General features: G+C 39.4%; 1 protein-coding gene across 1 annotated transcript; it reads right to left on the bottom strand.

Moving 5' to 3' along the window:
* Window positions 1–1,568: 1,568 nt before the first annotated feature.
* On the bottom strand, window positions 1,569–7,148 carry LOC100663567 (interleukin-22-like). Its single transcript, XM_003405187.2, has 5 exons — window positions 6,963–7,148; window positions 6,049–6,114; window positions 5,780–5,923; window positions 4,746–4,811; window positions 1,569–1,646 (listed from the first exon to the last, which is right to left on the bottom strand). Exons 1-5 carry the CDS (start codon window positions 7,146–7,148, stop codon window positions 1,569–1,571), a joined length of 540 nt encoding a protein of 179 aa, XP_003405235.2.
* Window positions 7,149–11,574: the final 4,426 nt, after the last annotated feature.

Below are 11,574 nucleotides of genomic sequence, written 5' to 3'. Positions count from 1 at the left end.
CAAATAGAAACTTAACAGTCTTAGAAACCCTATGGTGAGTGGTGAGTGACAACTGGACAAACAACTGGGGAGTAGCCAGTAAAATAAACCGATGGCTTCTATTTGTTTGGAGAAGGAAACACTTTAGACAGCTGACCACTGACGTTCACTGTCTGTAAAAAGACCTACACGATCTCTTGAAGCCCTTTCCCCCAAGGAACCACTCTTCAGTGCCACTCTTCATCTGCCCACTTCTCCTTGGTAGGACTAATCCAACCTTTATCTTTACCTCTGCTCTCTCTACTCTGTACCACTGTATAAATATTAAAGATATACAGCCAATGTGTTTCATAATATCGTGTCCATCTTCCTTCCACCCCCAAGACTTCTCTACCAATGCTAAGCTCCACTACTAGAGAAGAACCCCAAAACACAGTCAAAAGCCAAGCCCATTGCCTTTGAATCAATTCCGACTCCTGGTAACCCTATAGGACAGAGCAGAACTGCCCCATGGAGTTTAAAAGAAGCACCTGGTGGATTTGAACAGCCAAGATTTTGGGGTTAGCAGGCATACCTCTTAACCACAGCTCTCCATTATCTTATCGTCTGACTTATGGGAACAGTGGAGAATGCCCCCACTACTAGGCTAACCAGAATTAAAGCAGTTCGTCTACAGCAACGGAGGCTGCATGTATTTCTCCTGAGTTATATCAACCTTTTATCCACAAACTGATAATGATGCAAATGGGTTCTTTTCAGCTTCTTACCTTTTTCAATTTCAGAGTTACATGCTGAATCAACTTCATAAATCTATATAGTCGGTATAGCAAAGAGCCTTGAAATCAGAAAGACCTAGTTCAATAAGGGTCAACTACTTATAGTTAAACAATGTGTCTCATCTTCAAAATGGGGAAAATAATAATACCTACCTCACTTGCTTGTACTGAACAAGAAAGTCATTTATATGAGGTTCTTGGCCCAGTTAATAAGTGGGAATGATGATGATGATTTTGAAGGGAAAAAACCACAAAGCCACAAGATTTAGGAAATCAAAGTATTTATTGAGATTGAACAAACACCTCTCCAAAATTATTTCATAAATATTAATAACAGCCTTAAAATCAAGTAGCAATATCATGTATTTCCACAAATAAATTCATATTAGTAAAATGGCATAAATAGAACATATGCTTATAACAATAAATAAATTAATAAATATAAAGTATTTTTTATATGGCAGCATGAAGTTCTTTAAGTTTCTTTTCACCCCCTAAAAGGAAAGGTAAGCAATCCTTTTTTGTGGGAATAGATAATTGCTTAAAAGAAAATATTTTCTGTGTGTAAGACACCAGTTACAATAAAATGTTATCAATAAATCTCTTTACACTTCAAAGTTTCACCTTCAAGTCAGACAGGCACAAATAACATTATTCCTCTTTTTAAGCTAAGCAGGGGTTCATTTGGAATCCACCCATGATGGTTGAGTTTGAGTTCCCATTTTCTTTTAGGTGAAAAAAAAAAAAAAGTGTGCATCTTATTGTTATTTCTAACAGGCAAGACGGGTTATTCATTTTTCATCTGTGCTCTGGTCAAACACAGGCATTCCTCAGGGCCATGAATAGCAAACCCAGTTCTCCAATTGCTTTAATCGCTCCATTCTGTCCAAGCTGTGAAATAAGAACACAGAAGTATTGAGTATTTTAACCTTGTTTTCCAAGAGGAACAAACTAGAATGAGATGGCATGATTAGGTTGCTGGAGACACAAATAAGGCTTTACTTAGCCTTTTGAAAAAGGCTATGATGAGGATGTTCTTTGAACAAGAGTAACATAGGACTTGCCAAAGACCTTAAAGCTGTGTTTATTGGAACTGAGCAGGCACCAGCAGGCATCATCACAACTGCACTGCACATGAATGAAGATGTTTAAAACCTGGCCAGAGGCTTGGCCACCCCTTTCCTTGCCAAAGCAAGCATATCAGTTATGCTGGGACTTGGGGATCCTGAATGCCATCCATACGGCTTGCCCTGTGTCATAGTCCCACAGCTGTCTATGACCAGTATTCAAAACAACTCAGCTCAAACAGCCTAAATCAAAATCACACATTTGCCAACTTTAGCTTTATTTGTTCTTTACCTTCTTGACAAACAAAAAAGGTTTCACTTTCATGGGAAAAATACCAATTAAGTCCTTTCCAGTTGCTTTAATTAATAGAAAGTCAGATACAGGTCCTAACACCCAGCCCCTTTCTCCTCCTTCCAAGTTGTATACAGATGAGGCTCTCAAATGCAAGGGGGCAGAGAAACCAAGTTCAAACTCAAGCATCCTCCACTGAAGATCATCTATTAAATCTATTCTAGATTATTTCAAGAAAAATCTCAGTCACTGTGTCCTCTACACTTTGTTCTTCTCTCTATCCCTCCTTTCTTCCATCACCCTACTTTTCCCTCCTTCCTTTGACATAGTGCCAAAGGATGCATTTTCTGTCTCAGACTCCCCAGACCATGAAGAGTTTTGAAGCTCACCTAGCCCTGCTCTCATATGCTCTGCTGCAGCCTGGCTCCCTGTTGTCTCCAGTGATGGGGAACTAATACCTCCCAGGACTGCCCCTCCCACTCCAGACCAGGTGAGCTTTCTTTAAATAACTTTCCTCTCTTGCATGTGCTTTCTGGGGCTACAGAAAAAAAAGTACAATCACTCTTCCACGGGGCAAATGTGGGAGTTGATTCTCTGTAAAACGGATTAAAGGTTTTAAAATCTCTGTTTCCCCATACAGATCACCAACAGATTTTCCTCACTTCACTTTTATTAAGACAACAAAATATGCTGACATTTAGGATATTTCTAAGCAAAAAGTACAAAACACTTCTTGGCCATGGCATGCTAATATTCAGCCCTCTGTATCTAAGTAATAGTTCTATAACAAGAGAATTATTCTTCAAAATGAAATACTGCGAAGGCCCCGGTATAGATAGATGTTAAGATCAAAGAAAGAGGGAAATGAGGTCAAGTTTGATACTGAAAATTCCATGAACTAAAGCCTGCATATTTCTGAGAGTTTAATTGTACCTACTTGCAAGAGCATCACTTTCTCATCTACTTATCATTCCTCAGAGTCCCTGAGGGGTGTAAATGGTTAACATCCTTAAATGATAGGTTGGAGGTGTATGTCCATCCAGAGGCACCTCGGAAGAAAGGACTAGAGACCTACTTCTGAAAAACCAGCCAACTAAAGCCCTATGGAGCACAGTTATACTCTGACACACACGTGGGGTTGCCATGAATCAGGATCGACTGGAAGGCAACTGGTTTAATCATTCCTCTGGATTTTGGGTGAGTCACAACAGTTAGTTTGAGTCTTTTGATGTTGAATCTTATCCCTGTCTAGACCACCGAAGAGTATCATTCACTGTAGAAACATACACTGGTCCATGATAGATAGATGCTCGTTACAGATTTGCTGAGGGAAAGAAGGAAGAAACCAGAAAGAAAAAGGAGAAGGAGAGAGGAAGAAAACGTGACTTCCAATTCAGATTTCTTTCTCACTAAAATAAATTAACCTTTGCTAATGTTTTCATTCTATTTAAAACTCTGGGAAAAAATCCGGTTTTTGTTTTGTTTTTTTCATTTTTGCTTATAAACAGAAACCAATAGCTGCTGGGTGTTACATCAGGATAATTAAATTTAAGTATCAATCATTCCAGTAATTTTCCCTTTGTGCAATTCCAGCTCTTTTGTTATTGCTGCTCTGAGTTTATATCTTCAAATTTTAAATCATCAAATTAATGTTTTTAAAAATCACTTCAAATTAATCTGCCTCAGGCACTTATCTACTTTTGAGCAAGTTTTTCTCATATTACATTAGTCAGTTGGAAACGGAAATTCTTCTGAGAATTAATAATGCTAAAACTAAGTATGTATTGCAGCTGGGAAAAGTGCTGGCCTGGAATTCAGGACACCTGTGTTCTAGCCCTGACTATGTCACTGAATGTTTGAGATCATGAGGTAATGAGACTAGATAGCCTAAGTTTCCAGCAAGTTCTAGAATTACATGATTTGCAAAACTTAGAAATTGATTTATAAATATATAGGCACCGTCATGGATTGAATTATGTTCCCCCAAAAAGTGTGTACATCAACTTGGTTAGGCCGTGATTCCCAGTACTGTACGGTTGTCTACATTTTGTGACTGTAATTTTATGTTGAAAGGATTAGGGTGGGATTGTAACACAACCCTCACTCTGGTCACCCCCCTGATCCAAGGTAAAGGGAGTTTCCCTGGGATGTGGTCTGCACCACCCTTTATCTCTCAAGAGATAAAAGGAAAGGGAAGCAAGCAGAGAGTGGGGGGCCTCATGCCACCAAGAAAGCAGCACCAGGGGCAGAGCACGTCCTTTGGACATGGGGTCCCTGCACCTGAGAAGCTCCTTGACCTTGGGAAGACTGAGGACAAGGACCTTCCTCCAGAGCTGACAGAGAAAGAAAGCATTCCCCTGCAGCCAATGCCCTGAATTTGGACTTGTAACCTACTAGACCGAGAGAAAATAAATTTCTCTTTGTAGAAGCCATCGGGTTGAGGTATTTCTGTTATAGCACCACTAGATGACTAACACAGACATATTTATACACACATGCAACTAAATAATCAACCTGATGGTAGAAGAATCAAATAGAAATCAGAGTGGAAAAAAGAAAGAAAGAAAGGAAAAAAAGACAACATCTGTCTCTCCTATTTAACAATTTAACGTTAATAGTTATCAGTAGTACCTTTTTCACAGTATCCTTCAGCTTTTGCACATTTTTCTGAATATGCTGGTCGTCATCCTGAATGCGCTACAAAATGAAAACAAAAGTAACTATTTTAATGTGGTCATGCCGAAGCTTAGTGAGCCACAGTCTCTCTACCTGACGCGTGTTACAAGTCACCCGGGATTAAAAAGCTTCTAGTAATTTTGCCCACAGTGACCCAGATTTTACCAGCGACCTAGATTTCTCAGCCTTTTGAATTCCTTTGGACACCAAAATCCAGTCACTTTCTTTACATGGGACCTCTCTTCAACCTTAAGAAATCCTACTGAGGTTTCAGTTTGTGAAAAAAGTTAAATGGTTTATGCAAATTCACTCAGGAATAAAACCTAAAAATTGTGCCTTATGAAAAACGTGTCCTCAGAACAAGAAAAGTACATAAACACCGTTGTGAACAGTAGCCCCTCTATGATAAATACCAGGTGCCCATTCCACTGAAAACTTTTCTCAGAGTGTTACCTGTTCAGAGTCATCAAGTTCACACACCTCTGACTCCGTCACTTCCCTTGACATCAAAAGGGGCAACAGTTTCTGCACTCCCACCCCAAACGTTAAAACTTTCAACTTTCCTCTTTTTTACTTTCTTTTTGTTTCCTATCCCCCTCCCCCAACAACTTTAACTCAGAGGGTCCATTTTCTCACCTAGGCTTTGTACCTTAAAGCTCCCAACACTTTCCTCATCACATATAACCTGAATTGCTGTTTTCTAGGGACAAGTGAAGCTTCAATGCACTTGATTTTTTAGACCTTGTTCACCACCATAAACTCAAAATGTGACTCAAAGCAAAAACAAACAAACATTCTCTTATTCCAAATGACTTTTGGCAATAGAGTTGCAGAGGCACCTCTTACTGCCAATATCATGGGAGTAGAGGGGACAGGAGAGGAGGAGGGGAAGAGTAGAGGTTAAGGTGGAGAAGGGGACTTTAAATGGAAGGAGAGAAGTAAGGAAAGCAGCTAGGAATGGGGGGACTTGGGCTGAGAGGAGAACTTACACATTGGCTTAGCTTGTTGCTCAGTCTGTCCAGGAAGGGCACCACCTCCTGCATATAGGGCTGGAATCTATCAGACTGTGGAAGCAGCACTTCTACCAGGGTGAAGTTCAGCACCTGCTTCATCAGATAGCAGCGCTCACTCATCTGCAGAGCCAAAGATAAACAGCAGGGGTCACAAAAGGCAGAAATCCAGAAGACCCAAACCATCATCACCACCCTTTAAGTAACCATGGCAGGCACCCTGCCCAGCTCCTCTTGACTAGGCTTACATGGACTCCATGAAACAGTTTCTCCCCAATGAGACGAACATCAGTGTTGTTATCTGCCAAACTGGCCTGGAAAAGAAGGAAAGACTAAGTACCTGGACATTGAGAAGATAGAAGAGAAGTCCGTAAGTAGAGGTATACCCCAGCCCTTCTCCCCAGAGCAACCTCAGTAAGACCAAAGCAAGAATCCAGATACGTGCATGAGTTTAATAAAATGTACCAAGGAGTGAAGTAAAAAAGAAATCATTAGATGGGCTACCAAATGGCTCCTCTTTGAGTAAAACTCAATGTTATAAATCCTAAACGCCAAAGTGAAAGGTCCTCTGATAAAGTCAGCTCTCCAGTCTATAACTTAAACAACCTGTTCCTGTTGAGTTGACACCAACTCTTAGTGACTCTACAGGATAGAGTAGAACTACCCCATAGGCTTTCCACGGTGCTACTGGTGGATTTGAACTGCCGACCTTTTGGTTAGCAGTCAAGCTCATAACCGCTGCACCAACAGGGCTCCAAAGAGTATCAAAAGGGAAATGGAAAACTATCACACTCTACCAGTGGGTATAAGTGTTGTGTATTTCAAGGCCTTAGAAAGGCTCTGAAAAAAATTATACAAACTATTCAGGTTCCTAGTAAATAAAATGAGAAAGAGAAATTGAAACAGACTAGAACTGCCCCACATGACTTCCACGGAGCTACTGGTGCCTTTGAATGGCCACCCTTTTGGTTAGCAGCCAAGCTCTTAACCACTGCACCACCAAGGCTCCAAAGAGTCTATAGAGGGACATGGAAAACTATCTCTGTTCTACCAGTGGGTATAAACATTGATTTTGAAGGCCTTAGAAATGCTCTGAAGAAAATTGTACAAACTATTTAGGTTCCAAGTAAATAAAATGAGAAAGAGAGATTGAGATGAGTACCTCCTTAGCCAGCATGAAGGTGCGGTTGGTGATATAGGACTGCTGGAAGTTGGCCTTGTCAAGCCTGCAGTGAAAACTGACGGGTACAGCTGCCCCTTCCTGCACCAACAGGGCAAGGAGCAGGAGGCAGCTGGCGGCCAGAGTCCCCATAAGGGAAGTGCACACAGACTTCTGCACGGTGGCCATCGTAGACAACTCAAACTCCAGCAATTGGCGATGAGGGCAGGAGAACCTGGTATCAAGAGAAAAAGAGGCAGAGATAACATGAGCGAAAAAAAATTAGTCAAGGAGTATCATGCCAAACAAGCCAGTTATACCAAGTTTGCTTGAAACATTTACCTGTTTCGATGATTCTTCTGTGATGTGAAGGGTAAAAATTGCTGCTTTTATAGCCCCCAGGACACTAAATATTTTTTTGTGTGTGTGAAAAAAATGACATCAGCAATAAGCTTATTTCCAGTATTGTCTTCTGAGAACTACCTAACCACCATAGGAGCCCACAAAACACCACCTCCTATTCTTCCCATCTTGAGATGCGAGTGTTTCCCTAAGACGTCACTATCAGGGCCTAAAGGGTGCTTTCACAGATAAATCCCAGAAATTTTCTAAACCCTACATAGTTTTCAAAGAAAACAGTTGCTTTGTCTTAGTAGATTCCAGGTTTAGTATAATAGTCTTTGATCTCCTAGAGTAACTGAGTAAGCATTTTGGTCACGGACTCATTTTCCTATCAGTTTCTCAGATTTTTATCTTAGTAGCGGTGATCATAAATGAAGGACCCACGTCTTATATCCTCTACTTTAAGGTAATGGCATCTTGGAGGTAATTTTGAAATATAATTATATCTCAACTATTTTAACATGCTTGATCCAAAACAAGGACTTATGTTTTAAAAATAACAGTGTTGCCTAATCACTGTTTTCTTCCCATATTGGGACTTTTTCTTAAGCAATCATAACAATAGGTACAAGTGCATCTTAAAATTTTATTCATTGAATTATAATCAATATCAATTTAAGCTTAGAAACAGAAATTCTGAACAATCTGATCACCATTTTTTTACCATGCAAATATTTTTTAACAAAAGAATATGATGGATTCAGTAGATATGAGCTTATCTTGAAATTTTGTGTGTTTATTCTAAACGAGACATGAGTTAAGTTTCTAAATCATATTTACAAGCAATCTTACCAGTGTTTTTATTATACATGTGGATTTCTGAAGAAGGGAATTTGGCAATACAAGGGACAAAAGTTGACTTCAAATTGTTAAAAATACATTGAATACTAAATGATACCTAAAATCTAGATGGGAAGAGAAACAAATTTTAGGTAAGTCTCTCAGTTCTAAAGTGACAAAAGAGAAATGGAAAAAGTTAAAACCCTTCAGTGGAGCTGACGCTGAGCACGGATGTCCAGACAGAGAGGGCCACCTTGATTGTTCCCCTATCCAAGGTCATCTTCTCACTTACAAAACTTACTCGTTTTCTTTCCACAACTACATATTTGTCATTAAAGGTATTTTCGGTAAATAAGCAATCTGCTTTCAAAATACAGTTCATCTATTGGTGGAGGGAGAAATAAGAATTAGGAAAATTCAGTTTAAAATTTGATTTTTCTCCTCACAACTAGTTAAGATTGAGAGTATTGAGGAACTGGGAGAAGGGAAGTGAATAACTAGAATCTTGAGCATTTTGTGAGATGGTACTAAACCACAGGAAGTACCACAGTGAAGGGTTAGGATGGCGTGAGGACACAGCGTTTGGGAAAGTGGCCTTTGGTGAAAGATGCAAAAGGGAAGGTGAGAGAGAGTAAATAAAAACACATTTATTCCAAATGTTTGTTTGGGGCCATTCATAAAGATGAGAAAAATTTTCTTTACCCAATTTTCTATTACATGAGATACAGCCACTTTTGCCCAGAACCCTGTACAATAGCACCTAGAAGAATGTCTGGCATACAGAAGGTGATAAATGAATATTCACAGAGCCCTGGCTCTGTCACTGGTCATCTGGAAATCATGGGATAATGAGACTAGATGGCTTAAGTTCTCAACAAGTTCTAGGATCCTGTGATTTGCAAAATTTAGAAATTGAATTACAGATAGACACATCTGTATACACATGTGCCTAAATAATCAGCCTGGTGGTAGAAGAATCAAATAGAAATCACAGACTGGAAAAAAGAAAGACAACATTTTTCTCTCCTGTTTAATGACTTGGCAGAAATATGCTACAAAATGAAAACAAGTGTAACTATTTTAATGTAGCCATGCTAAAGCTTAATGATTGAGTTTTCATTTAATTTACAGATTAATTGGGGGGGGAATTAATGTCTTTATAATGTGAACTCATTCCATTCAAGACCATTGACCATCTCTCTACTACTCAAGATTATCTTTCATACCCTTGGGCAGATTTTCAATATTTTCTCCACTGAGGTCTTAGGTATTATATTTAATTCCTGCTTACTTTATAAGAGAAATAAGGTGTTAAATTGTAATAATCACTTTCACCTAGGTGTACATGAGCACCAAATTGGCATGGAGAGACTGCTGGGAGAGACTATCTCTTGAAAACATGGAAAGAAAGTGCTTCTTGCTATATAGTCAGAGAAGATGAGGAAGTAGAGGTACCACGCAAAGAACAAAAGTCAGAGAGACTGAAGTTTCCAAAGATAAACTTTGTTTTACTTCACAGTTCTGCCCTAAGCTGACCCTGAAGAGACCCAGGACCACTTCCTACAATGGCTACTCCACCCCACCCATCCCTGCTATACTCTGACCACAAAGACACTTGTCAACCACAGCCACCTTTCTCTTCTTCCTGAGGGCTAAAGCTTATGAATCGATACTGCATCTCATCTTAAAGGGAGGGCTATACCCATGGGAATGTGTCATAATATGAACAAGTGTATTTTCTTCTCTAGTAGTGCCAAGTACTGAAATCAATTTAAAAGACAGAAGAAAACAACATTTATGCAAATTTCTCATTACTCTTGTGCATACAGCAAAATTTGACATTTGCTTCCTACTGCCTGTTGTCATGGATTGAATTATGTCCCCCCCAAAATGTGTGTATCAATTTAACTGGGCCAAGATTTCCAGTATTGTGTGGTTGTCCTCCATTTTGTGATTGTAATTTTATGTTAAATAGGATTAGGGTGAAATCGTAACACCCTTACCCAAGTCACATCCCTGATCCAATGTAAAGAGAGTTTTCCTGGGGTGTGGCCTGCGCTGCATTTTATCTTACAAGAGATAAAAGGAAAGGGAAGCAAGCAGAGAGTGGAGGACCTCATTCCACCGAGAAATCAGTGCCAGGAGCAGAGCACATCGTTAGGACCTGGGGTTCCTGCTCAGAGAAGCAACTAGTCTGGGAGAAGATTGATGAGAAGGCCAACAGAGAGAGAAAGCCTTTTCCTGGAGCTGACATCCTGAGTTTGGACTTTTAGCCTACTTTACTGTGAGGAAATAAATTTCTCTTTGTTAAAGCCATCCACTTGTGGTATTTCTGTTATAGCAGCCCTAGATAACCAAGACACCTACCATCTACTGTCATTGATTTAAGGGGCTATTCCATTCTTGTCCTGTATTATTTTGACTAGTAAATAAGTATAAAGAATCATAAGTCACATCTGCTTATACCACCAGAGATCCAAAGACATAATTAACTGATATCAATGAATAATTTATCCCAGTTCTCCAATCAGTACTAGGATTATTATTTTTTGTCAAAAGCATTTTGCTTAGGTTAAATATTATTTAATATTATTTAAAAACCTAACTTTAAAAATTCATATTCTAAACTCTAGATACCTTGAAGAAGTTTTACCAGACCTGCTCAATCTCTTGATAGGAAAGTTGTGGACCAGATAAACTAGACATTTCTTATATTTTCATAACTCTGTTGAAGCTTTGAAAATATGAATGATGAGCCCGTTCCAATTATGAGGTGATTTGGTTTTGAAATATCACAAAGGTTAATCCTGAGAAAATGCTCATTTTCTCTTTTGTCACTGTGCTAATTCAAAGGCTGTGTGTGGCTATAAGTTAGGGGAAAAATTACTAATTTGGGTTAGTTGGTCATGATGTCAGTTTGAACCAGTGGCAAGTTTGAAATGCATTCTGTTTTAAAAGAGATACAATTTGGTTATGACTTCCAAATTATGGCAACCAAATGAACTAAGCTAATAAAATTTCATTTTGTTTAAAAAAAAAAAAAACTATTTTGTTGCTATTAGAATATTTTACCAGGAAGGGGTTCTTGGAGGCAGAGCCAACACGGCGCTATAGACAGAAGCAAAGACCTGGAACACTAAGTAAAACAGGTACAAACATCAGTCTTGGAACCCTGAGTACCAAATGAAGGAGAGCACATAATGGAATAAGAAACTGACAGAGAACAGAGAATGAGAAGAACTACGGAGTAAAGATCCCACACCAGCTAATGTGGCCAGATTCGCCATCTTGGGCTACACTCACTGAAGAACTCAGACAGAGAGTACAGGAAAGCAACTTCTTGGTGCTCCCAGCAGGAGACAGCGCACCCAGTAACCAGGGATACTCACTTTCCCACTCCCCATCCTTCTTCCTTCTGTGCGGCCCCCACTGC

Source organism: Loxodonta africana, chromosome 4, assembly GCF_030014295.1.
Source record: "Loxodonta africana isolate mLoxAfr1 chromosome 4, mLoxAfr1.hap2, whole genome shotgun sequence".
In the NCBI taxonomy this organism is placed as follows: Eukaryota; Metazoa; Chordata; class Mammalia; order Proboscidea; family Elephantidae; genus Loxodonta; species Loxodonta africana.
The sequence above is the reverse complement of the archived record's forward strand: the minus strand, read 5'-3'. Positions and strand labels throughout refer to the sequence as shown.